This window comes from Hyperolius riggenbachi, chromosome 6 (genome assembly GCF_040937935.1).
Source record: "Hyperolius riggenbachi isolate aHypRig1 chromosome 6, aHypRig1.pri, whole genome shotgun sequence".
In the NCBI taxonomy this organism is placed as follows: Eukaryota; Metazoa; Chordata; class Amphibia; order Anura; family Hyperoliidae; genus Hyperolius; species Hyperolius riggenbachi.
Window position 1 is genome coordinate 200,284,752 of NC_090651.1, and position 26,574 is coordinate 200,311,325.

The following is a 26,574-nucleotide window of genomic DNA, read 5'->3' on the forward strand; positions in this document are numbered from 1 at the left end:
AACCCCTTAATTAAGGACCATTCAGACCACTGCAGCTTTAACGGTTTATTGCTCGGTCATACAACCTACTATCTAAATGAATTTTACCTCCTTTTCTTGTCACTAATACAACTTTCTTTTGGTGCTATTTGATTGCTGCTGTGATTTTTAGTTTTTATTATATTCATCAAAAAAGACATGAATTTTGTCAAAAAAATGATTTAATTTAACTTTCTGTGCTGACATTTTTCAAATAAAGCAAAATTTCTATATTTATTTTTGTCTAAATTTATTGTGCTACATGTCTTTGATCAATAAATAGACACTTATTGGATTTTTTTTGTTTGGGTAAAAGTTATAGCGTTTACAAACTATGGTGCAGAAAGTGAATTTCCCCAGTTTGAAGCATCTCTGACTTTTCTGAGCACCTGTCATGTTTCATGAGGTGCTAGAATTCCAGTAGTATAAATACCCCCCAAATTATCCCATTTTGGAAAGAAGATATCCCAAAGTATTCACTAAGAGGCATGGTCATGAGTTCATAGGAGATTTTATTTTTTGTCACACGTTAGCGGAAAATGACACTTTGTGACAAAAATAAAAAATAAAAAAAAGTTTCCATTTCTTCTAACTTCTGAAATCTGCCACGAACTCACCATGCCCCTCTCTGAATACTTTGGGGTGTCTACTTTCCAAAATGGGGTCATTTGTGGTGTGTGTTTACTGTCCTGGCATTTTAGGGAATGCTAAATTGTAAGCACCCCTGTAAAGCCTAAAGGTGCTCATAGGAATTTGGGCCCCTTAGCGCACCTAGGCTGCAAAAAAGTGCCACACATGTGGTATCGCCGTACTCAGGAGAAATAGTATAATGTGTTTTGGGGTGTATTTTTACACATATGGCAATACCACGTGTGACAATTTTTTGCAGCCTAGGTGCGCTAAGGGGCCCAAAGTCCTATGAGTACCTTTAGGATTTCACAGGTCATTGTGAAGCATTTGATTTCCAGACTACTCCTCACAGTTTAGGTCCCCTAAAATGCCAGGGCAGTTTAGGAACCCCACAAGTGACCCCATTTTAGAAAAACAACACCCCAAGGTATTCTGTTTGGAGTATGGTGAGTTCATAGAAGATTTTATTTTTGTCACAAGTGGAAATTAATTTTTATTGTTTTTTTTTCACAAAGTGTCATTTTCTACTAACTTGTGACAAACAATAAAATCTTCTATGAACTCATCATACACATAACAGAATACCTTGGGGTGTCTTCTTTCTAAAATGGGGTCACTTGTGGGGTTCCTATACTGCCCTGGCATTTTAGGGGCCCTAAACCGTGAGGAGTAGTCTGGAAACCAAATGCCTCAAAATGGCATCAGGGGTTCAGGGGTATAAGCATCTGCAAATTTTGATGACAGGTGGTCTGAGGGGCCGATTTTTTGTGTGAAACCAGTCAGAAGCAGGGTGGCCTCTTAGATGACAGGTTGTATTGGCACTGAAGTGCAGGAAGCGCAGGATGTTCTCAAATCGTGACCTGGACATGGCAGCAGAGAACATGGGCATGTGATGTATTGAGTGCGTAGACCAATAAGACCGCAGTACATTGTTTTTGACTAGACCCATGTTAAGGAGAAGGCTCCAAAAAATGTTACGTTTGGAACCTTGGAGTGGCTTCTACCGAAAAGGCTGGGCGTAGTAGCTTCTTGGATTGGTGGTTGCGTATTGTGGGGCATAACGGTTGGTCTCAGCCACAATTAAGTCATACCAGCAGTGATCAGAAAAAAAATTCTGTCACTGTGGTGGGGCGGGTGAGGGTTTGGCCAGGTGATCAGAAGCCCGCAGGGGGCAGATTAGGGCCTGATCTGATGGATAGGAGTGCTAGGGGGTGACAGGTTGTGACAGGAGGTGATTGATGGGAGTCTCAGGGGTGATTAGAGGGGAGAATAGATGCAAGCAATGCACTGGGGAGGTAATCGGAAGGGGGTCTGAGGGTTTGGCCGAGTGATCAGGAGCCCACACGGGGCAAATTAGGGCCTGATTTGATGGGTAGGTGTGCTAGGGGGTGACAGGTGGTGACAGGAGGTGATTGATGGGTGTCTCAGGGTGTGAATAGAGGGGGGAATAGATGCAAGCAATGCACTGGGGAGGTAATCGGAAGGGGGTCTGAGGGTTTGGCCGAGTGATCAGGAGCCCACACGGGGCAAATTAGGGCCTGATTTGATGGGTAGGTGTGCTAGGGGGTGACAGGTGGTGACAGGAGGTGATTGATGGGTGTCTCAAGGTGTGAATAGAGGGGGGAATAGATGCAAGCAATGCACTGGGGAGGTAATCGGAAGGGGGTCTGAGGGTTTGGCCGAGTGATCAGGAGCCCACACTGGGCAAATTAGGGCCTGATTTGATGGGTAGGTGTGCTAGGGGGTGACAGGTGGTGACAGGAGGTGATTGATGGGTGTTTCAGGGTGTAAATAGAGGGGGGAATAGATGCAAGCAATGCACTGGGGAGGTAATCGGAAGGGGGTCTGAGGGTTTGGCCGAGTGATCAGGAGCCCACACTGGGCAAATTAGGGCGCGATTTGATGGGTAGGTGTGCTAGGGGGTGACAGGTGGTGACAGGAGGTGATTGATGGGTGTCTCAGGGTGTGAATAGAGGGGGGAATAGATGCAAGCAATGCACTGGGGAGGTAATCGGAAGGGGGTCTGAGGGCGATCTGAGGGTGTGGGTGCCCGCAAGGGGCAGATGAGGGTCTGATCTGATGGGTATGATGGGTAGCAGTGACAGGTGGTGACAGGGGATGATTGATGGGTGATCAGTGGGTATTAGAGGGGAGAACAGATGTAAATAATGCACTAAGGAGGTGATCAGAGAGGGGGTCTGGGGGGCTAGCTGAGGGTGTGGGCGGGTGATTGGGTGCCCGCAAGGGGCAGATTAGGGTCTGATCTGATGGGTAGCAGTGACAGGGGGTGACGGGGTGATTGATAGGTGATCAGTAGGTGATTACAGGGGAGAATATATGCAAGCAATGCACTGGTGAGTTGATCAGAGGGGGTCTGGGGGGCTATCTGAGGGTGTGGGGGCGGGTGATTGGGTGCCCGCAAGGGGCAGATTAGGATCTGATCTGATGGGTAGCAGTGACAGGGGGTGACGGGGTGATTGATAGGTGATCAGTAGGTGATTACAGGGGAGAATATATGCAAGCAATGCACTGGTGAGTTGATCAGAGGGGGTCTGGGAGGCTATTTGAAGGTGTGGGCGGGTGATTGGGTGCCCGCAAGGGGCAGATTAGGGTCTGATCTGATGGGTAGCAGTGAAAGGTGGTGACAGGGTGATTGATGGGTGATCAGTGGGTGATTAGAGGGGAGAGCAGATGTAAACAATACACTTTCGGAGATGATCTGAGGGTGGGTCTGCGGGAAATCTGAGGGTGTGGGCAGGTGATCAGGTGACCACAAGGGGCAGGTTAGGGTCTTATCTGATGGGTGGCAGTGACAGGTGGTGACGGGGTGAATGATGGGTGATTGACATGTGATCAGTGGGTGATTACAGGGGAGAATAGATGTATACAGTACATGGGGGGGGGGGGAGGATCTGAGGGTGTGGGGGGTGATCAGGAACCCCCAGGGGGCAGTTTAGGACCTATTCTAAAAAATAGCGTTGACAGATAGTGATAGGGGGTGATTGATGGGTGATTAGGGGGTGATTGGGTGCAAACAGGAGTTGGGGGGGGGGGGTGCTGTGGGTGATGAGGGGGCGGGGGGGGGGCAGAATCAGTGTGCTTGGGTGCGACCTAGGGGGGCTGCCTCCTGCCCTGGTGGTCCCTCGATCACTGGGACCACCAGGGCAGGTGGCAGCTTGTATAATACACTTTGTATACACTACAAAGTGCATCATACGTATTACATGTGACAGATCAGGGGTTAACAACCCGCCGGCGCTTCCGAACGGCCGGTGGGTTGACGTCGCGGGTGGGCAGAGCCTATTGCCAACGGATGTGCGCACATCCCAGCGCGTGATCCCCGGCCAGCTACTGTCCCAGGAGCCGCCGCCAATTGGCGTTACGCGGTCCTGGGCGTGCCACTTTGCCGCTGCCAATTGGCTATGGGCGGTCGGCAAGTGGTTAATATTGTTCCATGTTTCATTAGAAGAGCAAGTCACTGTAACTGCATTTCCTATTTCAGGTCATACTCCCTTCTTAACACTGCAGATGCTGCCTCATATACCCTCAGTGATGGAATACTGGACAGAAGAACACAAGATGACCACAGCCTGGTGGACACAGCATCACTTACCATCATCTGTCAGCCTATGCAGGTAAGCAGAAAGACATTCTTCTGTGAAAGGAATTCTGTAGTAAGAGAACCACGGAGGCTGCAATTGGCTTTGTTTAAAAAAATTGCCACTTGCCTGGCTGTCTTGCTGATCTACTACTGTCTTGATTTTGATTGTTACTTTCGCTAAGTACAAACGGGGGTTGTACCCGTAATTGGTTTTGGTTCATGCAGGTTCTGGAAGGATGGGGGTAAAAATGTCCGAAGGCCAAGAGCCGAGGCTGCCATACTACAGTGCTACCAGTCGCACTTTGCATCATCTATTTTTCATAAGGAGATATCGAAGGGGAGAGGGGTGGAAGGTTACAGAGGGAGGCGAACGTTCAACAGTGATGACCCAGTTCTTCATGAAAGAAACCTGCGGTGATGGGTGACACTGCTGAGGATCCTGATTGCTGACATTAGGCATCTGGCAGTGCTGGCCAAGGTGTTCCAGTTAAAAAGGTGCAGTAGTGTTTATTTCTGTGGTGGGTCTAGAGTCCTAGCCAGCGTTCAGCAGGGCTGCTTACTTCCGGTTTTCGTGGCTAGCATCATGGAGGGGCAGAACCAGAGGTGTCCCTGCTGTGGTGGAGCAGCAGCAGCCGATGAATAGATGGAGGGAGCCGGCATCCAGCAAGGACAACCATTTCCTGATCAGCGTGGTGACTTCCTACCTCAGTGGAGCCCCGACCTCCTGGGTAGCAGCGGTGAACTCCACATGGCTTGTACCTGCACAGACAACGGACCCAGGCAGAGGCAAGGCAGAAAGAACTCCAGGGCCCGACCTCCCCACAACCCGCACCAGTGTCTCAGGCTACACTGGACCACACTGCACACCTTCAGGGGGAAAACAAGGTGAATTGGCAGGGAAAAGGGAAGAAAAACGAGAAAAAGCCAGAATCCTGTGGCCATGGCTGCCAATTAAGGCACCATCTTTCTGATCACTTCTACCATGTTGTAAACATGAGTGCCTCTTGTTGATTTTGATCTATAGCTATTGCTTCTGCTTCACACCAGAAGTACAAGTGATGACTTTGATAACTTTTGGGATCGCAGCTGTGGTGTTCAGCAGCAGGGAAAAGGGAATGCTTGAAGCCCTGCTGATCAGGTAGAAACCATCAGAGGTTTAAGCTGAACTTTCATGGTCTCCTAAAAGACCATGTAAACCCAAATTGAAGTTGGTAAATTCTGAAAGCACACACATTGTGAAGTAAGTTATTTATGACTAATACTTTTGACGCTGCCTTAACTATTAGAAATCTGTTATAGATACTTATATAGGTACTTACCTGCAGCTCTGCACTTATTCAGACAGTTCCTAATACTTGTATCTGGGGGTTGAGAGGATGGGCATGAAGGCTACCTACTACTGGTGCCAGGCCCATATTTAGATCACAGGAGCCTATAGGCACAGATGACCCGACACTCTAGATCAGCCTTTCTCAACCATTTTACCCTGGAGGAACCCTGCAAATAACTTTTGGATCTCGAGGAACCCCTACAAACAATATTTTGATCTCGAGGAACCCCTGCATTTATTTTGCAAGGGGCATGGTCTTTAAAAGTATGTGTGGCTGTTTATTTCACTACCCCCTATTACACTGCCACTCATTATACTGTCTCCTTACCCCCAATTTAGTGCTTCTTTTTACAGTACCCCCTATTATCCAGTTCGGCCTATCTGGACGAGCTTCCTCGTCCAGATAGGCACTGGTGCTGCCGCCGGCTCGTGCGCGCGATCGGGCGCGCCCCCGCGCGCGCTCCCGCTGCCCGCCGCTAGCCCCCCGATCAGTGAATGGGAATATAATTCCCATTCACCGATCTAACTTCCCCGCAGAAATACCCACGCTTTCTCTCCAGAGAGCGCGGTATTTCTGCCCCCAGGAAACAACTCCTCAGCATTTTAGTTCCTAGATGCGAGCTGGTTCGCATCTAGGACTTTTTTCACTGTGGCCATCTTGTGGCCAAATAGTAAACTGCACCCACATACATTTTTGATTAAAAAAAAACATTATTTTACATTTAAAATTAGCAGTTTCCCTCCCACACCAAAAATTACCCACATACACTTTTTTTTATTTAAAAAAAAAAAAAACAATTAAAAAAAAAAAACAAAAACAACATAAATAGTTACCCAAGGGTCTGAACTTTTTAAATATGCATGTCAAGAGAATATGTTATTATATTATTTAAAATTATAAGCTTATAAATAGTGATGGACGCAAATTGAAAAAATGCACCTTTATTTCTAAATGAAATATCGGCACCATAAATTGTGATAGGGACATCGTTTAAATGGTATAATAACCGGGACAGATGGGCAAATAAAATACATGCGTTTTAATTACGGTAGCGTATATTAATTTCAAACTATAATGGCCAAAAACTGAGAAATAATGAATTTCTTCCGTTTTTTTCTTATTCTTCCTGTTAAAATGCATTTACAGTAAAGTGGCTCTTAGCAAAATGTATCACCCACAGAAAGCCTAATTGGTGGCGGAAAAAACAAGCTATAGATCAATTCATTGTGATAAGTAGCAATAAAGTTATAGGCGAATGAATGGGAGGTGAACGTTGCTCGGATGCATGAGATTTTCGGACCGCGGCGCTGAACCGGTTAAAATGTGCTCTATTATACTTCCCCCACGATGGGGGGAAATGCCAAGGAACCCCTGCAGAGTACTCAAGGAACCCTGGGGTTCCAGGGAACCCTGGTTGAGAAAGCCTGCTCTAGATTTTACCCTACATTAACCTACAAACACCCACCGCACCACAAGTGTGCTGGCTGTCCCAACTGTCACTTTTTAATTAGTTCCCTTGCCTGTCATATGTTGCTACAGATGCTCCTTAGTATTAGGTGGCCAGAGCTATGCTCAGTATTAAGTAACTAGAGGGGCATAAAGTATTAGGTAGCTAGAGATGCCCCAGACTGAAGGGCGACCTGGTCAATGGAATGCCAAGACCTGGGTAAGTAACCTCTTATTTACACTCCGCGTGGGACTTTGCATTGGTGGGAGGGAGGCACTTGGGGAGGGAAGTAAGCCACCTTTCCATCATCCGGCACCTGCAGGCACGTGCCTTATGGTAAATCCGGCCCTGACTGGTGCCCCTACTTTTTTGAGCACCTGCTTCTTGTAGCATTAATTAACAGGATGCGACTTAGTTGTAGGATTAACAGCATACTACTTAGTGCTAGTAGCCGGGTTCTATGTCAGACAGGCAGGAACTATACAAGTCCGAGTGTAATGTACAGACATTTATTAGCTTGCAAGCATCATCATACTTAACTGCATACACTATTGCTGGTAGTAAATGGAACTTGCATATTTGTACTAAAAGTTTTTACCCTTTGTTGCAGTTATTAAATGTTGTGCTGCAGTTATTAAAACACAGTTTTAATAAAAAGGGGAGCAAAGGGGAAGCACATTAGATATATACCTGTGATATGTTGCTGCAGTTATTGTTGTTGACAAATAGATGCATTTCAAGTCACAGTTTATTGCATAGGGGATGCGGGACTTACTTTTAAGACCATGTTCACAGTGGTGCATTGCGGTGTAATGCCCGCTTTGTAACATAGCTTACCGCACCGCAATGCACCACCTATGCATTATTAACAGTGCGGTCAGAGAATTGCGGTGACTATGACCACTGTTGAAAAGGGAAAAAAAATTCTACAGTTACACTGCCATATATTTCTATCATTAAATCTGTGATCAGGTTTTCAAAGGTTCTCACTTTTAGCTTACAAAACCCAGACTCGTGTCTGGTTTAAGGGGTGGGCTGGGCCTGGGTGCAGTGGAAAGGGGGGAGCTTGGGCGCATGCAGCACTGCGGAGGGCGAGATGGGACGCCTAGGAGGAAGAAGATAGGTGGATCCTGGAGAGGTGAGTTACTTCCGCTCTCTCTTGCCGCATATACTTGAGTGCTCTATGACTACCTACGTAGGTGGGTTCTAAGGCTACCTATACTGGGGGGCTCCCTGGTTACCTACAGTAATATTGTGTTGCCTCCCAACCTGGAATTAAAATTGATTGTTTGAGAGTTTTCACTATTTCTTTGTCAGAATACACCTACAGCATTGAAGCTGTATTATTTAGTTTATTTGAAGCAAACAACAAATAGGACAAAATATCAGATAACTATTCACCCTCTTCCCCAGGCAGTACCGAGTTTTGGTGGGGGCCTTCTCTTGGCATGCTTGTTATGGTACCATGTTTGAAAATTAGATCCACCCAACACACAGATAAGAGAAGCTCGGTGTACATTAGGTACTTGGGTATTATGCTATGTGTGCATATTTGGTTTGTGTAGCTTCTTTATTTTTTTCTTTTGTTACTGCACAGTTTAAGCAAAAATAAGCAAATAAAAAAATTATCAAACAATGATGCAAAATAAACTTAACAAAAGTGTCCTTTGATGAAGCCTGTCTTATATATTTGGGCAAAGTACCGAGCGTATGCGAAGTTTAAAAGAACAAAAAAAATAAAATAAAATAAAAAAAATTACAGGTTGGAATGTAACAAAAAAGTTACAAAGCCATGCAGTGTGTGAATACTTTTGCAGGCACTGTGTACTGAGGGATTCTGACTACCTGCACTGGGGGCTCCATCTATTTACCAAGTATTGGGGGCTACCTAATACTGAGGGCCCCTCTAGCAACCAAAATATAACAGTGTACCTGAGTCAGGTGGTGGTTTGGGGTTGTCTGTGTATTTGCATTTTCTTTCCAGTGGGTTACAGCCCCACTGACTTTACTGCTTGTGTCTCTGCACAAAAATGTATAGCAGTGTATTTGCGGTCACTGTATTTTTCAAGTACATCAGTGAGAATGCGACGTTTCCTATGCGAATGTGCATGCGCTTACGATCCACAAAATGAATGACTTTGTGGAAGTGCATGCAAATGAGTTTGGTGGGAACAAATCCTAACCGGTAAAATATGGTGGGAGACCCCTTTAAGATCTATCACTTGTCTGGTTAGTAAGCTATCTGCAGAACCAAACCATTCATCCCAATTGAAATAAGTGGTGGATATTTTTACAGAGCTAGAATTGGTTGTTAGCTGGAAGTGAACCCATCACTTCCCCCCACTACTTCTGCTTCTTATTTGTTTTCATGAGGAAATGGAAAATCTTACTTTATGTTTTGTGCGCTATGTGAACTCTGCAGGGTTGGTCACTGCATCTGCATCAACTTGCGCAAGGCTGAGTCTCTTCTTGGCTTTGGGAAAGTGTATTATCTGGGGCTTGTCTCTCCTGTCTTTCGTTATGTCACATTGCAGCAGTGCAGTGTTTAGAAGTGAAACATGAAATTCTATACTGTATTCTTAAGGTTTTGCGCATTCTGCTAGTAGTGGCTTCTATTTGTTATGAACAGCTGCCACCCAGTGGCCATACTGCAGCTTAGCATCCCTGCAATAAATGTTTTCCTTTTTGGGTTTAGTGCAGAAGAACTGAACAATTTTAGGACTCCTTATATGACGACATGCATAAATGCACATTAAATGTAACTGCGTGTTTGACGTGCAATAATGAGGAATTACCATACAGTAAATTGAATTGTGTGTAAAGCCACATATAAATGTGCATGCCTCTTTACTTCCACTTTTCCAGAGCTGTAGTGTGAAATAGGCATTCAAATCTGATGTGAGAGTACACATGATGCCATTGGTGATTTCCTTTTGAAAAGTGTTTTTTTTTGTTGGCTGTCAATTCTCTTGTCTCTAATACTTTGCTAATGAAGTATTCTGACTGCAGTCTCACTATCCTAGTTGCATGCTTGTTTCAGGCCTGTAGTTTAGATTCTACTGAAGGCAAAAGATCACAAAGACAAGATGGCAGCCAGACAACTGCTTTTTTTTCCAGTTATGGGTAATAAAGCACCGCATCAGAAAAATCTGCAAATTCTTGATCATCTTTCTTTCAGGTCTATGCATTACGAATGATTTTCTTAAACTGTTATTTTAAATGTGTTAATATCTTTTGCTAAACCTGCAGAGCTTGTTTCCTGTTTACAAAGTGATTATTAGGTATGTCAGTTTTCTGATTAGTGCAAGCAGTGCTTTTCCAGAGTTGTGGTGCAGTCTGCTGTGTGCCACTATTTACGCGCACACACAGGAAGCAGGGAGCAAGGGTGCTCGGATACCCCTCTTCAAGATCCGGGTCAACGATCTGGATACCCAGATATCCAGATCTAGACCGGATATCTGGACCCGAACTGTTGGGTATCCGGATAGAATCTGGTATCCGACCCTACTATCCGGGGTATCCGGGCAAATTCGGATATCTGGGTAGAAAACCCGGAAGTGGCCCTTTAAATTGCTTTAAGAACGTTTTTGAGGGTAAATGAGGCATGCAGCATCATTATTTTTAAAGGGAAACAATAATTGATGATGTGGGGAATTAAAATTCCCCAAAAAACAAAAAAAAAATGGCTGTTAATTAACATCAGGCCTAGGTTCCAGACAGCGGTCGTGCAGCCCACATTGTGTCCAAAGTCCAACGTGCAAAGTGCCACGTGCAAACATGTGCAAAGTGCCACGTGCAAAGTGCCACGTGCAAACACGTGCAAAGTGCCACGTGCAAACACGTGCAAAGTGCCACGTGCAAACATGTGCAAAGTGCCACGTGCAAAGTGGCTCTTAGCACATTGCACGTGGCTCGTGGCACTTTGCACATGTTTGCACTTTGCACGTGTTTGCACTTTGCACATGTTTGCACTTTGCACGTGTTTGCACTTTGCATGTGTTGGCACTTTGCACGTGGCACTTTGCACTTTTCACGTGGCACTTTGCACTTGGCAGTTTGCACGTGGAACTTTGCTTTTTGCACTTGGCACTTTGCACGTGTCACTTTGCACGTGTTTGCACGTTGAACTTTGCACGTGGCACTTTGCCCTTGGCACTTTGCACGTGGCACTTTGCACGTGGCACGTGTTTGCACTTTGCGCGTGTTTTCACGTTTCACTTTGCACGTGGCAATTTGCACTTTGCACGTGTTTGCAAATGCCAGTTTGCACGTGTTTGCACATGGCAGGTAGCAGCTGGCCTGGTGTGTGCACAGCACACACACAGACACATAGCAGCTGCAGCAGCACTACAGCACACAATCTAACTGTCACACTATGACATAAATCAAGGTAATTAACGATGTAACTATAGTGTAGTGATAGTGAAGGGGTTAAACACTGAACAGCTTATCATTGTGTACAGCCCTTGGCCCAGCAGCACTGCAGTACACACTCTAACTGTCACACTATGAGACATCAATCAAGCTAATTAACGATTTAACTATAGAGTAGTGAAGGGGTTAATCAATGAAAAACTTTAGGTTTATAACTGTGTACAGCCCTTTGTAGGCCACCAGCACTGGAGCATGTCTCTCAGTGTGCATTCAGCAAGCCAGGACGATCTGTCTCATCAATGCAGCCCTCCTTATTATACAGGTGGGCTGGCCAGTGTTCCTTTCTGTGATTGGGTGCCAGGGCTTAGGCTGGGAGGCCTCTGATTGGCTCAATGAGGTCAGGTGGGGCTGGCCAGGGTTCCCCTCTGTGATTGGTTGCTAGGGCTTCTGCTGGGAGCCCTCTGATTGGCTCCAGGACTTCATCACCTTAGTTACAGTATTTCGGATCCGGATATCCCCGGATTTCCGTATTACGCGCCCAACTATCCGCAGATAGCTATCCGGATTTGGCCAACTATCTGGACTCCGAACCCGGTCCGGATAGGCCCAAAAAGTTCGGATATCTGGGTTACCCGTATATCCGGAATCCGGATGAGCACCACTGGCAGGGAGTACTTATGGGGCAATGAGTACCGAAAGTATGGACTTCTTGTACAACAGGCTGAAAACTGAAAAGGAAGGGCACATTTTAACCACTTGAGGACCGCAGTGTTAACCCCCCCCCCCCCCCCCTAAAGACCAGGCCATTTTCAGTTAAATAGGCCACTGCAGCTTTAAGGGCAGGCTGCAGGGCCACACAACACAGCACACAAGTGAAATTCCCCCCCCCCCCCCCCCCCCACCTCTTTCTCCCGACCAACAGAGCTCTCTGTTGGTAGGGTCTGATCGCTCCCAGTTGTTTTTTTCACAACTATTTATTTTTATTTATTTATATTAAATATACATATTTTTTTTCCCCTCTCCCTCCCGCCCACCGCCAGCCAATCACGGCGATCGGCTGTCATTAGGCTTCAGCCAGAAGCGGAGCTCCGCCTTCCGAGCAGGAGAGGCGCGTGCAGCCTGCGCACGATCTCTTGCTAGCCCCATAGACGGCCGTTCATGACAATCGAGTTGGAGCGATCCTGGGGCTGCCGCACTGCTCACCCCAATTGGCGTGGAGCAGTCGGCAAGTAGTTAAAGGTAATCTGAAGTGAAAATAAATTTATGATATAATGAATTGTATGTGTAGTACTGCTAAGAAATAGAACATTAGTAGGATAGAACAGTCTCCTATTGTTTCCAGTGCAAGAAGAGTTAAGAAACATCACTTGTTATCTATGCAAAAAAGCTTCTCTGAGCACTCCAACCAAACTTGGGTCGGAGACAGTCCTATTTTCTGAAGCACTTATACATCAAAGAAAATGTGTGCTTAAAGTGAACCAGAGACGAAGCACCCTCATGTATTTTATCAAAGTTAGAGAAAACACATACCCTGCTCTCTGTTTCATTCTTCACTGTTCAGCTTGCTTCTTATCAGCCCTGATAAAATCCCTGACTGAGCATTCAGTCTGGCGTTGCTCAGGAATTGTTATAGCTGAGTCTGTGTTCTCTGATGTCTTTTCAAGCCCAAGCCTGCCCTCTTGTGGCTCTGCTCAGGAATCATAGCTGAGTTATTATAGCAAAGCCAGACTGAATGCTCAGTCGGGAATTTTATCTGGGCTGATAAGAAGCAAGAATGAAACGGAGAACAGGGTAGGTGTTTTCTCTAATGTTGCCACTGATATATATAGTAAAATACATGAGGGTGCTCGTCTCTGGTTCACTTTAAGCAGCTTTAGATGAAGTTTTTCTGCAGGGTTCAAAGGGTCATTAGCTCTGCTCTGTTTCATAGTTTAAAATACAGCGTGTGGCTTTTAATTGCAAATATGGCAGAATGGTGCAATGTCATTAAAAAAAAAAAGCTATATAACTGAAAATAAAAATATGAGACTCTTTTTTTCTTTGCTACTAATGTTTTACTAATTATCTGCACTACACATATAACTCATTATGTCATAAGTTTTGTTTCTGTTTCAGTGTCACGTTAATAACATTGAATTACCAATTGACTCTTGTATAATAGCATGTTATGTGTTTGTTTACAAAGGTAGAATTTCCTTTTGCCTGTGGAAGACTAATGTTTGGAAATGGACAGGAGACAAAATTAGTGGGAATACAGATAGGCATTAATGGTAAGGGATGGTCAGGTAAAGGTAGGATGGGAACAGTTGGTGTTAGAGATGAGCTCTAGGGGCGTGGCTTGACGCGCAACTGTGATGGCTGCTTAAACCCGGAGCTCCCGCATGCCCTCCGCTAAAGCTTCTTCTACACGCTATCCAGCTGACCCAAAATGAGTGTCCGATCTACCAGAAAGCAGCAAGGCACCACACTTGAGTCGGGTGCCACTCCCGTACCCACAGGCAAAACGGTCCCGGAGATCTTCCGTCAGCAGAAACAGACCACACAGGCCTCAAAGATGGCGCCGGTGGGTGGAAACACAGCATCGCAACCGTCTTCCCCAGAGTCCACGGCAAGTGTAAGTAGCAAGAAATCAGATCAGCTACATAGATCCCCCACACTTGCGGACATGCACGCCATGGCAGAGGATATAAAGCGCACATTTCAAGACGCCATAGCCAACATCCGCACAGACATGGCGGGTTTTAGCAGCACTCGCGGTTGTGGAAACGGAGGGGAAAAAAAGAGACACTCGCATTGATAAATTACAGCGGTCCTCAGACCACCATGACGTCAGGCTATCTGAACACGCTAGACACCTAGAAGATCTAGACAATAGGGGCAGACGGTGCAACATTCGCGTTAAAGGAGTACCGGAGACTGTGAGTCCAGAACAGATCCCACAGGCCTTGACGGCCATCTTTAACAACCTCCTACAACGTGCAGAGGACTCACTGATCCCCTTTGTTAGAGCACATAGAGCTCTTAGACCACGAGGTGGAGATTCCGATCTTCCAAGAGACATTATATGCTGTCTTGAGTCATTTCAAATTAAAGAAAACATCATGAGAGCTGCTAGAACACAGGACGAGATTTTATTCAACACTACTCCTGTTCAGCTATTTCAGGACCTATCATTGATAACTCTTAACAAGCGCAGAATCCTGAAACCTCTTTTAAAGGCCCTTAGAGAGAATGGCTTTGCTTATAGATGGCGTTTCCCATTTGCTTTAACAGTACTTCACGAAGGCAAAGTGGTCGCCTTAAGATCCCCTGCGGGCCTATCCGACTTCTATAAAGACCTGGGCTTAGACCACATAGACATCCCAAACTGGGAGACCGCTCCAATGTTTCCTCGCCCAGACGCGGCTTCCTCCAAAGGTCCCCGCCGCAACCAAGGGAACGCAAACCGCATCAGACACAGATCTGCCAGCAGCAGTGGCGAAGAACCTAACAAAAGACCTATCCTTGACCGTCAAGACCGGGATTCCTCAGATGAGGACTAAGTATGTTCCTTTTAATCTTATACTGTGATCGCGCAAGGCCCACCTTTAGCCTATGTGACCCCTGAGGGTTTTTCTTTGCGAGCAGCCATACTCATGCGACCACAATTGTACTGCGCTCCGTTTTGGCAACGATGATACGACCCCTTCCTTGGGTCCTTCCATCCCCCATGGAAACAAGGTTGCTACAATCCACCACCCCTGACAGGCCATGCTGACATACAGCTTCTTTATACTACTGGTATATATGACACCAACTCACGGATACACCTTTGATGCCATTTATGAGGCCACTCAATTTGAAAAGACCTCATGTGTAATAATTGTTATAATTGATGATGTATTTTCTATGCATATAATTATAAAATACCGGGTGTATTGATAGCTGACCATTCAACACCAACAAAAGTGTTCCCTTGTATGATTCCTAGTTCACGTATCCATACTTACAGGACAAGGGGGCCATATGGGAGCACACCGAAGGAAAAATAATCACCTTCCTCCTTCCCCCTTTTCCTTTAAGTATACACTGAATGGTCACTTATCATAATGCATATTTCCAAAATTCAAATTGAGAGTTTGTTTATTAATAGTATTCACTGACTGCATAGTATGATCTTAACTTGATGCAATGAGACAGGAAAAACATTGCAGTCCTTGCATAAGTGTGTAGTGACCTGGATGAGACCGGTATCGGCCATACACTGAGAGATTTCTCTCCTATTACAAATTCATAGCCTCCCAATAGACACTATTCCCCGATTTCATCATACTTTTGATGACCACATGGCTGCTCGCCGGTTCCCCCCAGGGCACCTATATACCTTTCCCCCAAAGAGTGTCATTGACAAGCTCAGAGATAGAATACAAGCCTCTCTTTATAATGTTTATGGTTTTTAGTGTCTAGAATACGAGGCATAATAGGGATGGAGAGACAGGTTAAGTGACACTGTTCATTATATAGATTTATATGGTTGCCTTGCTGCTCTAGTTCTGTTTTATTTTTTAGTAATAATTAACAACAGTATAGCTGGTTTTAGCAACTTTTGCATCCTGTAAAGCGGAGGGTGCGGTTTTCCAAACGCCTTACCGCTTACCTTATCTGCTGATTAGACCCACACAGTAGTGGCTAGTCATTACAGATACTGGGTGTCTTCTACATCCCCGCACAGTGTATGTATTAGTTTTATATACACTGAATACTTCGCCCACTACTAAAGTAGGTGTTGGTTTGATAAACTACACCTACACTGGGAGTAACTTCCTTTTTCTTCTGCTGGACTCAATAATTCCTACAAATCCCTTTACCCTGGTCATACTCGTAACACACAACATTTGATGCAGCTTTGGCTTTTTCAACTCTGGGTGTCTGCAATCCTTACCTCCCTCTCTCCCCTAATACCACCCTCCACTCCCACATTTTTAACATCTCTTTCCTCACGTCGAGCTCTCCTAGCCCTACTACCAGATATATCACATACCTCCATAACTAACCAAATACCAGGGGAACCCACTCTCTTGCACATAATGACTGAAGCATCCAGCACCTGTCGGACACAACTAGCATGGAAATTTATCTCACTTAATGTGAATGGGTTGAACATTCCAGCTAAAAGAACAATGGTTTTCGACTTCCTTAGGAAAGAAAAGACTCATTTTGCTTTTCTCCAGGAAACTCACCTCAGAACAAATCTTATTCCTTCTAGATTTGATAGACACTTTCCAACAGCCATACATGCCACATCCCAAACAACCAAAACAAAGGGAGTGTCAATTTTTATTCACAAAAACGACCCTTTCCTAATTGAAGAGGTTGAGAAAGATCCTGACGGAAGGTTCCTGTTTGTAAAAGGAAAGCTCAACAATCGAATCTTTACTTTAGCAACAATTTATGCTCCTAACAAGCAGCAGCCTTCCTTCATCGCATCAACCCTCAACCGTCTCTCGTATTTCACATCAGGCATTCTGATCCTTGGAGGCGACTTTAACATACCCTTACAACCACTAACTGACTGCTCGAATGGCTCCTCCACACTATCTTACAGGGCACTAAAATTTATTAGATCTAACCTGCAAAGATTGACACTTATGGACCCCTGGAGAATATCACATCCTCAGGAGAAAGATTATACGTTCTTCTCCCCCATACACCAAAAGTATTCGCGTATCGATTACTTTTTTGTCTCACAAAGGGACTTGTCACTCATACGCGCTCCATCCATTAGCTCCAAGACAATCTCAGACCACTCTCCCGTTTCCCTTATTGTAAGCTTCCCTGAGAAAATAAGCAAGTCCTGGTGCTGGAGGCTCAATCCCCAAATCCTAGCTGATGAAGCTAGAGTAGCCACCATAACTTCAGCGCTAGATAACTACTTCCAAGACCACAAAAACACTGACACGTCCACTCTCACAATTTGGGAGGCCCACAAACCTGTAATCAGAGGGCGCCTGATACAGTTGGGAGCCAAACTGAAAAAAGAAAAGGAGGAGGGAATAATTAAACTCTCGGAAGAGATCTGCAACCTAGAGAAGCTTCATAAACAATCTCTTGCTACACAAACACTAGAAACATTAACTGAGCGCAGAGCTAGACTACACTCCCTACTATTTACTGAGGCTAAACAAAAAATTTTGTCAGGGAATAAAATCTTCTATGAACTGGGAAATAAGAGTGGTAAATACCTAGCAAAAGCTCTACGTCAAAAAATGCTCAACTCCCACATTCTCACCATCATAGACGCTAAACAGACTAAGGCCCGGTTCACACTTGCGGTTCTCTGCCAAATGGACCGGATGACCTGACCGGATCCGGACCGGATCCGGATCGGAACCGTACGGTTCTGATCCGGATCCGATCCGGATCCGGTCAGTTTGCATCAGGTGTTCATCAGGATGCGATCCGGATCCGTTTGGCAAAAGATAGTAGAAAAGGAATAAAAATGTTGGGGTCTGGGAGGTCAGCAGAAGGTGGACCTGTGGAATCAGGCCCTCCGCTGTTTAGCACTCACCTCCACCTCCGACATACTGCCAACATCTCCAGCACGTTTAAAATCACTGCTGCTCCACTCCAAAATGCTTTCCCATGTGTCCCCATCCAAAATCGCCGCTTCAAAACGCATAGGAAGTGGGGTAGAACATCCGGATTTTTAGCCAGTGTGTTGTGCGCTCTCCGGTTCTCATAGCTTTGCATTGGCCGGATGGTGCAGTCCGGCTCCGCCCCGGATACGGCTGCCGGAGGAGCCGGACCAAAAAATAGCGCATGTTGGAACGGACGCCGGAGTCCGGATCCGGTCCGGCTCCGGTCCGGCAGAACGGACGCATGTGAACGGACGCATAGGCTTTCATTGCTATGCCGTGCGTCCGTTCCGTCCGTTCTGCAAGCGGTCCGGCTCCGGCACGGCGATTCCGGACGGCCACCGCTAATGTGAACCGGGCCTTAGCTAGCTAAGTCAGAGGATATAGTTGAAGAGTTTCGCCGGTTCTATAAAGATCTGTACAATCTGCAAGACTTACACCCAGAGAAAAGGCCTCATGCTTCTAGAGCTAATAAAATTGCAGATTACCTATCTAATTTCTCCTCTCCCCTTAAAATCTCGCAAGATGACTTTAAAGACCTGGAAGCTCCAATATCTGAGGATGAGTTTCTAGTGGCAGTTAGAAACCTGAAACCTGGCAAAGCACCTGGACCTGACGGGTTTAGCTCCCAATACTACAAACTGTTTGCCAGGGTGCTGGCTCCAGCCTTTACCTCAGCTTTTAAGTCAATCAACTCTGACACAACTCCCTCCTCCCAATTCCTTGAGGCCCACATAACAGTGATCCCTAAACCGGGGAAGGACGCCAAGCTCTGTTCAAACTATAGGCCCATTTCCCTTCTCAACCTGGATGCCAAGATATTTGCCAAAATCTTGGCAAACAGAATTATCCCATTTATTCCAGATCATATTAAAATAGACCAATCGGGCTTTATCCCAGGTAGAGAGGCCAGAGACAATGTGATGAGAGCATTAGGTGTTATGGCCCTCACCAAAAAACTCAAACTCAAAGCCTTCCTTCTTTCAACCGACGCCGAGAAGGCATTTGACAGGGTAGCGTGGGACTTTTCCCGCGCTGCCCTGTCACACCTAGGTCTGGGTCCTAATATTTTAAACTGGATAAACCTACTATATTCCAACCCTTCAGCCAAAGTAAAGGCCAACGGCTTGCTTTCTGACAATTTTACCATCACCAATGGCACGCGTCAAGGGTGCCCCCTTTCCCCTCTGCTATATGTAATCACTCTAGAACCTTTTCTCAACGACGTGAGAGCAAACCCCGCGATTAGAGGTGTACGCACGAAATCCTCAAATCATGTAGTGTCCGCTTTTGCTGACGATTTATTATTTTTTCTACAAGATCCCCTAACCTCTATACCCAATCTAATGAAGCAATTTGAACAATTCGGCTCTCTCTCCAACCTCAAAATAAACTTTCACAAGTCAAGAGCCCTAAACATCTCACTTGACCCTGAAACAGTCAAACACTGTCAAACAACATTCACATTTTCTTGGTTACTTGAATCGCTACATTATTTAGGAATAGATATCCCACAGAACCTAAATAACATTTTTACAAGCAACTTCATCCCTTTAAAGAGACTCTGAAGTGAGAATAAATCTCGCTTCAGAGCTCATACGTGTGCCCCTGCTAAACCGCCGCTATAGCGCGGCTTAACGGGGGTCCCTTCACCCCCAAAACGACCACTGCGACACTTGGTCGCAGATTTGGTCGTGATTTATTGCTTCCTGGAGGCAGGGCTAACGGCTGCAGCCCTGCCTCCAGTCGCGTCTGTCAGCGGCGCATCGTCGCCTCTCCCCCGCCCCTCTCAGTGAAGGAAGACTGAGAGGGGCGGGGGAGAGGCGGAGATACGCGCTGACAGACGCGCGTGGGGCAGGGCTGCGGCGGTTAGCCCTGCCCCAAACAGGAAGCGCTCCCCGGGTGTATCGAGGGGGATTTGGGGGTGAAGGGACCCCCGTTAAGCCGCGCTATAGCGGCGTTTTAGCAGGGGCACACGTGCCCCTGCTATTTATGAGGTCTGAAGCGAGATTTATTCTCGCTTCAGACTCTCTTTAAGTAAAAAGCTCAAAGCAGACCTAATATCTTGGGGCTCCCAAAAAAAGCTCTCTTGGTTTGGCAGAATAGCCTCTGTCAAAATGACCTTGCTTCCAAGATTTTTGTATGTTAGCCAATGCCTCCCGATTTCCCTACCGCCAACATATATTAAAGATCTCCAATCTGCTATCAATAAATTCATTTGGGAAGGGAAACCCCCAAGAACCAAGCAATCAATCTTGATCCTCCCCAAGGAAATGGGAGGCATGGCACTCCCTGATATCCATACATATCATCTGGCCTCTCAATTAAGCAGAGCCATTGAATGGTCCAACTATACCCTACCTAAACAATGGGCACTGGTTGAGGGAGAAAACTCTAATCTCCCAACCTCTGTCCTGGGCTGGTCTGATTTCCCTCTCACCACGCGAAATAGCTGGGAAAAACCCCTGATTGAAGCCACTATCAAAAGTATGCGCAAATACCTACCGCCTAAGGGCTTGGCGTCCTTCCCTGGCAGACTCACTCCCCTCTCCAACAATCCTGCGTTCTCCCCAGCAAAAGACATCGCTTTTCTTCATAATTGGTCCAATGGTAGCTGTCCTAGACTTCAGGACTTCGTCAATAATGGTACAGTTAAGCCTCTTCCGGATCTTAATGCAATGAGAGATGAGTGCCAACTATCTCAATGGCAATATTTCCAGCTTCGTCACTTCACACAAACAATCTCCAGCAAAGTTAACTGGGCCACACCATTGTCTCCCTTTGAAAGACTAATATGTAGTAAAGGACCACATAAACACTTAATCTCCCAACTCTATCAGATCCTCCTTACAAGCCCACTACCTAGCAAAACGAGATTTCAGGAGGAATGGTAAAGAGACCTGGATACACAGTTTACTAATGACCAGTGGCAAAAACTCCTCTCCCTTAATCACAGGGGTTCCATTAGTGTCAACATACAGGAACTAGGCTACAAGCTCCTAACCAGATGGTATAGGACACCTAAACTATTACACAGAATTTTCCCTTCAGTGTCCGACAGGTGCTGGAGATGCAATCACTCAGAGGGATCTCTTATGCATATCTTTTGGGAATGCCCAAAGATTCAGAACTACTGGGCCCAGATTCACCAATTAATTAAAGATATAACTTGGGATAAGGTTCCCTTCACACCAGCCTCACTCCTTCTCCATGATACCACAGACTCGAACAAAAGCTACAAAAAGTCTCTAGTAATCCACCTAATCAATGCTGCTAGAGCTCTTATTCCGGTTCATTGGAAAAAAACAGATACACCTACAATCAGAGAATGGATTGGAAGGGTGGGAGCTGTGGAGTCAATGGAGAGGATCATAGCCTGTGCGACAGACAAAATGGAAAGGTTTAATTACACTTGGGCTCTTTGGAACGAATTCCAAGTATCAGAAAAATATAAGCTTCTCATAGGTCATTGATCTTTGCTCACAAATTTGCTCCTCCCACATCTCTCTAACACAAACATTCTATTCCCCTACATTGTACCCCTAGTGGTAGTTTCTACCCCTTTCGATGTCTGCTGCATAGGGTCTTTCTCTCCTTCTCTCCCCCTAGACACCCAGTGCTGAATAACTGCTATATATGACTAGGGTATAATATACTGTTCTCCAAAGCTCTGTCTATTCATACGCTACTAGTATGTTTCTGTTCCTCCATGTATTTGCAGGTGGTCCATTATAAATACATAGGAGACAACGCTGGGCATCTATGGCTACTCTTAAACTTCGTTACAATAGCATGTCCTAAACCTTGGTGCCCAAAGATGTCTGTATAAGCTTGTACCTGTAAACAACAGCTTGTTTTCGTTCTCTTGTTCTTAATCTGGCATTTGCATCTATTTGCTAACGCTTATAGATGATTGTTAATATTCAGAATATATTTAGGTTATACCTTTAAATAAACGTTAATTGAAAAAAAAAAAGAGATGAGCTCTAATATCCTGGTGGGGTATTGCACTTTTGTCTATGATGTACTGTATGCAACAAGATGATTTTCAAATAATTACAGTTAAAGGGGCACTATGGCGAAAAAATTTTAAATATGTGCAACCATATACAAATAAGAAGTATGTTTTTTCCAGGGAGAAATAAGCCATAAATTACTTTTCTCCTATGTTGCTGTCACTTACACTAAGTAGAAATCTGACAGAAGCAACAGGTTTTGGACTAGTCCATCTCTTCATGTGGGGATTTATTTTCAAAAGCACTTAGTGAATGGCAGAAGCTCTGTCCAACTGCCAAAAAACTGTGTAGCGACCAGGAAAGCTGGCCAGCATAATTGTTTAAATCCTTTTTAGGGAATATCTTTATAAAGCATAAAAGCCTTGCTGAGAATCCCCTACGAAGAGATGGTCTAGTCCAAAACCTGTCGCTTATGTCAGATTTCTACTACCTACTGTAAGTGACAGCAACATAGGAGAAAAATAATTTTTGGCTCATTTTACTCTGGAAAAAACATACTTCTTATTTGTCTATGTATGCAAATATTTTAATTTGTACAATTTTTCGCCCTAGTGCCCCTTTAAGCACTTCCCCTTGACTGATGACTTCCCCTTCCCAAGAAATGTAGCAGTTTTAGAATAGTTACCCTGTAAATTCCAGTATTAACCATCAATATATTTGCTGCTAATTAATACAATACATTAATCAATGTTTGCTCCTCAATATACATCCCAGACGTAACCAGTTCAGAGGACAAAAGTGTTTAGTGACAACAACCAATGTGAAGGAACTCTAGACTCATAAAGGGGCACTATGGCGAAAAAGTGTAAAATTTAAAATATGTGCAAACATAGACAAATAAGAAGTACGTTTTTTTACAGAGTAAAATGAGCCATAAATTACTTTTTTCCTATGTTGCTGTCACTTACAGTAGGTAGTAGAAATCTGACAGAAGCATCAGGTTTTGGACTAGTCCATCTCTTCATGGGGGATTCTCAGAAAGGCTTTTATTCTTTATAAAGATATTCCCTAAAAAGGATTTAAACAATGATGCTGGTCAGCTTCCCTGCTCGCTACACAGTTTATGGATTGTTTGAAAGTTATTAATGAAATAAATTACATGCTTGTTAAATATATTCCTTGTTCTCCCTTAGCCACTGCGGATTAACTCTGACTCAAGCATCAAAAAGCGTTGCCTCTTCGTATGTCGCCACGGTGAGCGGATGGATGTTGTGTTTGGGAAGTACTGGCTATCGCAGTGCTTTGATGCCAAAGGTGAGTAAATGTATGTTCAAAAAAAGATGTGCGATTACCAAGTTCAACCTTTTGGGCCTTACTGCACCTCAATCCAGAGGAATGAAGAGCCACTAGGGCAGAAAATATCTTCCTTACTTGATCAAGACATGATCTCTAGTCATAGCTGTGGATGCCATTCAAAGTAAGGAAAGCATCCAAGACTCTTTTAAATGTAATTACTGTATAGAATTTGCCATAACTACTTCCTGTCATAACATTATCCCCATCTTTACTCCCTTATTGTTAACTCCTTTCTAAACCAATATTTTCTTAAAGGGGCACTATGGCGAGAAATTGTTAAGTTGAAAAAATGTGAAAACATATGTAAATAAGAAGTACATTTTTTCAGAGTAAAATGAGCCATAAATTACTTTTCTCCTATGTTGCTGTCACTTACAGTAGGTAGTAGAAATCTGACAGAAGTGACAGGTTTTGGACTAGTCCATCTCTTCATGGGGGATTCTCAGGTATTTATTTATTTTCAAAGCATTTAGTGAATGGCAGTTGCTCTGTCCAACTGCCAAAAAACTGTGTAGCGAGCAGGGAAGCTGGCCAGCATCATTGTTTAAATCCTTTTTAGGGAATATCTTTAAAGAATAATAGCCTTGCTGAGAATCCACTATGAAGAGATGGACTAGTCCAAAACCTGTCGCTTCTGTCAGATTTCTACTTCCTACTATAAGTGACAACAACATAGGAGAAAAGTAATTTGTGGCTCATTTTACTCTGGAAAAAACGTACTTATTTGTCTATGTTTGCACATATTTAAAATGTTAAAATGTTTCGCCCTAGTGCCCCTAGATCAGGTCATCTCTTGTCAATTGTATAAACCAGAATAAAAAGCTGATTTGCCAAGTTTTTTTTTTTTTCCCTAGCACTTAGGTATACTTACACGTTAACCTCCTCATCATTCAGTTTCTGCTGGATTTCAGTGCAAAAAGTGATCCAATTACCGTATTTTTCAGACTATAAGGCACACTTTTTCTCCCCCAAAAGTGGGGGAAAAAGTCAGTGCGTCTTATAGTCCAAATGTACCACCAGCGCCTATGTTTGTCCTCCATCCACCTTTGTCTGACACCACCATCCCTGTGCGTGGTTTCCCACCCATGTGTGCAGTGTCCCTTTCATGTGTGCAATGTCCCTATGTCCGATGTCCCCCTGTGTAAATTGTCCCGTTTACCTGTCCTTGCATCTGATGTGCCTGCATCTGATGTCCCCGTGTCCGGTGTCCCCGCATCTCATGTTCCCCTGTACCGGTTCCCCAAGCTGATGTCTCCCTGTGTCCGGTGAGCAGCTCCGATGATGGAAGTAGCCATCGACCAAGCAAGCGGGGGGCGCCGCCCCAGACTGCCAATTGCAGCGCTCACTTCTCCTGCCTGCTTCTTTTTACAGGGCCCGGTAGTCCTGATTGGTCGAGGGCTACTCTCTTATTAGCTTGAGGAATCGGGGGAGAAGCTATGGTATACAGGACGCAGGGGGACACTAAATGCAGGGATGGGGACACAGTACACAGGTACAGGACACAGGGAGGACACCACACACAGGCATGTGACGCAGGGGGATACCACACACATTGATGGGACACAGGGGGACACCACGCACAGTGATGGGACGCAGGGGGACACCGCAAACAGGGACTGGAACATGGGGGACACTGCACACATGGATGGGACACAGCACACATGGGTGGGACACAGGGGGACACAACATTCATCGGTGGGACACAGGGGGGCACCACACACATTGATGGGACACAGGGACACTACGCACATTGATGGAACGCAGGGGGATACCGCAAACAGGGACTGGGACATGGGGGACGCCGCACACATGGATGGGACACGGGGACACCGTACTCAGGGACTGAGACACAGGGGGACACCGCACACAGGGATAGGGCACAGGGGAACACTGCACACAAGAATGGGACACAGGGGACACCGCACACATGGATGGGGCACGGGGACACTGCACACATGGTTGGGACACGGGGACACTGCACACATGGATGGGACATCGTACACAGGGACTGGGACACAGGGGGACAACGCACACAGGGATAGGGCATAAGGGGACACTGCACACAAGAATGGGACACAAGGACACTGCACACAGGGATAGGGCATAGGGGGACACTGCACACAGGAATAAGGCACAGGGGACACTGCACACAGGGATAGGGCATAAGGGGACACTGCACACAAGAATGGGACACAAGGACACCGCACACAGGGATAGGGCATAGGGGGACACTGCACACAGGGATGGGACACCACACACAGGGATGGGGACACAGGGGGACACCAGAGGACATGGGGACAAAGGATGTTGCAGGAGGACAGAGGATGACACGAGGGACAACAGAGGACAAGGGGGCAGAGGAGGAGACATGAGGCACAAGGGAAACATAATTGGGGGGGAGGGGGGTCCCTAAGATGTCCCTTTACTATGGACGTAGCAAGTTTAGTATTTTTTATTTTTTTTTTGCCTGTTTTTTGTCCTCTTAACCTAGGTGCGTCTTATAGTCCGGAGCATCTTATAGGCCGAAAAATACGGTAATTTCCATAACCTTTTTTCCTGTAACTGAACAATTTGTGTCAAGCACGGGTCTGGTGTATGTTTTGAGTTCAATAAAAGCTTGAAACACAAAATTTAAACTAAATTTCAAAATGACTCCTCTAAATCTCTGATCATTTAGGCCTCTTTCACAGTGCGACATTAAAGTCGCACGTTACAAAAAATTATAACGAAGAGTAACGCACAGCAATACATAGTCTGTGTGACATTCACAGTGCACACGTTGCGTTGTGTGTAACATGTAGCAATATTTGGAAAGTGTTGCACATGCTCAGTAATGTTTTATTTAAAAAAAAAAAATGTAACGCATGCGCCGTTTTCGTTCCATCAGTATGCGACGAAAATGGTGCACCAAGAGACACATAACGCAGTGCAAAATAACGTCCAATGTCATAACCTACATGCGCTGCGTTAGGGGCACGCTGTGCGACTTTAACGTCGTATTAAACTCAATGTCCCACTGTGAAAGAGGCCTAATACTTCCAAAACGCAGCTGCTCAACCTGTTCTAATACAAATGTAAAGGTGGCCATACATCTAGAGATGATGGGCAGAATCGACCAACGGACACATCTTTCTCTAATCAAATCTGATTAGAGAGAGATCGGTCGGCTGCCCATACTCCGCAGGCTGATTCCCGATAAATTTCAACATGACATCGCTCGGGAATCGACCATGTCTGTTGCTTCGTC

The 26,574-nt window shown here is 45.3% G+C and overlaps 1 protein-coding gene across 2 annotated transcripts in view; it reads left to right on the forward strand.

Annotated features, from left to right (window-relative positions):
• UBASH3B (ubiquitin associated and SH3 domain containing B) overlaps positions 1 to 26,574 on the forward strand; it is a 263,575-nt gene that overhangs the window by 183,214 nt on the left and 53,787 nt on the right. For both annotated transcript variants that reach the window (XM_068240295.1, XM_068240296.1), the window contains exons 7-8: positions 4,151 to 4,283; positions 23,165 to 23,285. In XM_068240295.1, the coding sequence (XP_068096396.1) occupies positions 4,151 to 4,283; positions 23,165 to 23,285 (254 nt within the window). The remainder of the gene's footprint in view (positions 1 to 4,150; positions 4,284 to 23,164; positions 23,286 to 26,574) is intronic.